Below are 2,092 nucleotides of genomic sequence, written 5' to 3' on the forward strand. Positions count from 1 at the left end.
GCGTCGAATTTGGGTCTGTTAAACCTGGACTTGACGTAAATGCTGCATGAAAATCGAAATACATTTGAAAATACTGTACACCACTGTCCAGAATTATAAATGCTCTTCTTTTCTATGCTCAACAATAAATTGTCATGCTTAATTCGAGATTATAGAATGGTATGCTTCGCTTAAACGGTCGATGTGGCGGACTCAACAAAGCTATGTACATGTACAGAGCTTTGTAGAATCCATGTAAGACTTCGACTTCTGTTATTTGGGTTCGGGGACATACACCTAGGGAAATATCAAAATTGTGTCCAAGAAAAAGTTATTTGCAGATTGTAGGTTAGAAGCACTAAGATCAGGTAAGCGACGTTTGCACAGATCAAGCGAGTAGCCTGAATAGTTTGATCGAGCACAGCAATTTTAACTTCCAAATTTATTGAATCCTTTCACAATTTTTAATTTTACTTCTTGACGATTTAGCATTTATAATAAAAGATCATGCAAGCAACGAACACCTTAAAAACTGTGCCCAATGATCAGAGTAGCTATTGACTCTACACTGCTGATATATATAGTCAAGTACACAGTTCACAAATTACATAAAATAAAACCTTACAGATACTTTATGTAACCGTTATTATTATACAGTGATCTACTGTAAGCTCAGCATCATCTAATAACAATAGTGATAGATGAATCAATATATTGTCATTATTGAAAAGAGAATATAGCTTTAAAAACGGAATTTCGAATTCCTTCTAAACTGAGGAATAATCATTATGGATTTAGGTCTGCCTTTTCGCGTGAAAAGGAATCAAATACACCAATCACGAACCTTCTTTCATTCATTGCCGATTTGTTCCAATTCCCGCGGTGCATTCTTGCTTTCATTTTATTTCAACTTTAAAACTCCAAGAAGGCAAAAACAAACTTGATGATATTGAATTTACAAAGTAAAAAAAACATAAAGCGAAGCGAGCACGATTATCTTCATCGATCTTTGCTAGGTGAATGCACCATTTTTACCACGAATGAGCGTAATTTTTAACGGGGATTAAAATAAGATGGTCCAGTTGAAGAGGCAAATTCGAAAGTAAAGCCTGAAGGTGCTTTTTTTTTTGGAACTTGAAATCGAATGTTTCCCCCAAACCCAGGGGCTTTTGTCCCTTTTAAATGCTCGTAACTCCTTATTTGTGTAAAATCATTTACAATGGAAATCACTTCCCCGTCAAAGCGATGGTCTCCCCCATAGACGTGCTCCTGGGATGCATCTGGGGTGCTTTCGTCTCGCATGCCTCCAAAACCCGAGCGGATTGTGACCTTAGGCTTCCGAGATGTGCGTGACGAGTTCACCATTTGCTTAATCATTTGCTTACAAACTGAACAATCACCGATCCTCCTAGTGAGTCCGGTATTCACTTTATGTGTCCCACCAGGGAAATGAACCGGACAGCAAGTTAAACCGGGGAGATTACATTCTAACCCCAAATGTAAGCAATATTCTATCAACCCAATAAACTGTGGATAAATTTGAGAAACGAATGTTTCCAGACGCACGATTCTCTCCCCAAGGAGACTTTCACAAGCGTCTCGGTCGAGATTCTGAAAATCGCTACTTCCCCTAATAGTAACAAGGTCCATGTTTTTAATGATCTCTTTGCATTGTGATCGGACGAGATCTAGCCTCTCATCTTCTCGAGCCCTCGCAGTTTGAGTTGTCAGGAGGAAAATCTCCAACGCATTAGACTGTGATTTTGGCACATCCCTGAGGGCCTTTCCGCATAAATCGTGAACTCCGTCGGCCTGGTATTCGTCTGCTAATCTTAAAATGTGACTCATCTTGTTCACTAAGGGGAAAAAAGAAGAAGACAATTTAAAGTGCTTGCAGCCGCTAGTTGGGACTGCACATGTAAAGTACCCACCTCCCTCTCTCATATTCTCTTGCTCACCTTCCTCGATTGCGCCTGTCACGCAGGATAGTCTAATGACTTGAGATATTGTAGCTTTCAAATTGAAATGCAAAGCGCAAAACTTCGGTTAATGACAGTCAGTGTAATCTGCACACCAGGGCTAAAATGCAACCTCAGTGCAATCTCATCCCCTG

The 2,092-nt window shown here is 39.7% G+C and overlaps 1 protein-coding gene across 1 annotated transcript in view; it reads right to left on the minus strand.

The window, feature by feature from the left end:
* Window positions 1-406: 406 nt before the first annotated feature.
* The window catches only part of LOC138052915 (uncharacterized), an 8,729-nt gene continuing 7,043 nt past the window's right edge, over window positions 407-2,092 (minus strand). Inside the window, exon 3 of the mRNA XM_068899516.1 lies at window positions 407-1,835. Within this exon, the coding sequence (XP_068755617.1) occupies window positions 1,033-1,835 (803 nt within the window). The 3' untranslated portion in view covers window positions 407-1,032. The remainder of the gene's footprint in view (window positions 1,836-2,092) is intronic.

This window comes from Montipora capricornis, chromosome 6 (assembly GCF_036669925.1).
Source record: "Montipora capricornis isolate CH-2021 chromosome 6, ASM3666992v2, whole genome shotgun sequence".
NCBI classification, from domain to species: domain Eukaryota; kingdom Metazoa; phylum Cnidaria; class Anthozoa; order Scleractinia; family Acroporidae; genus Montipora; species Montipora capricornis.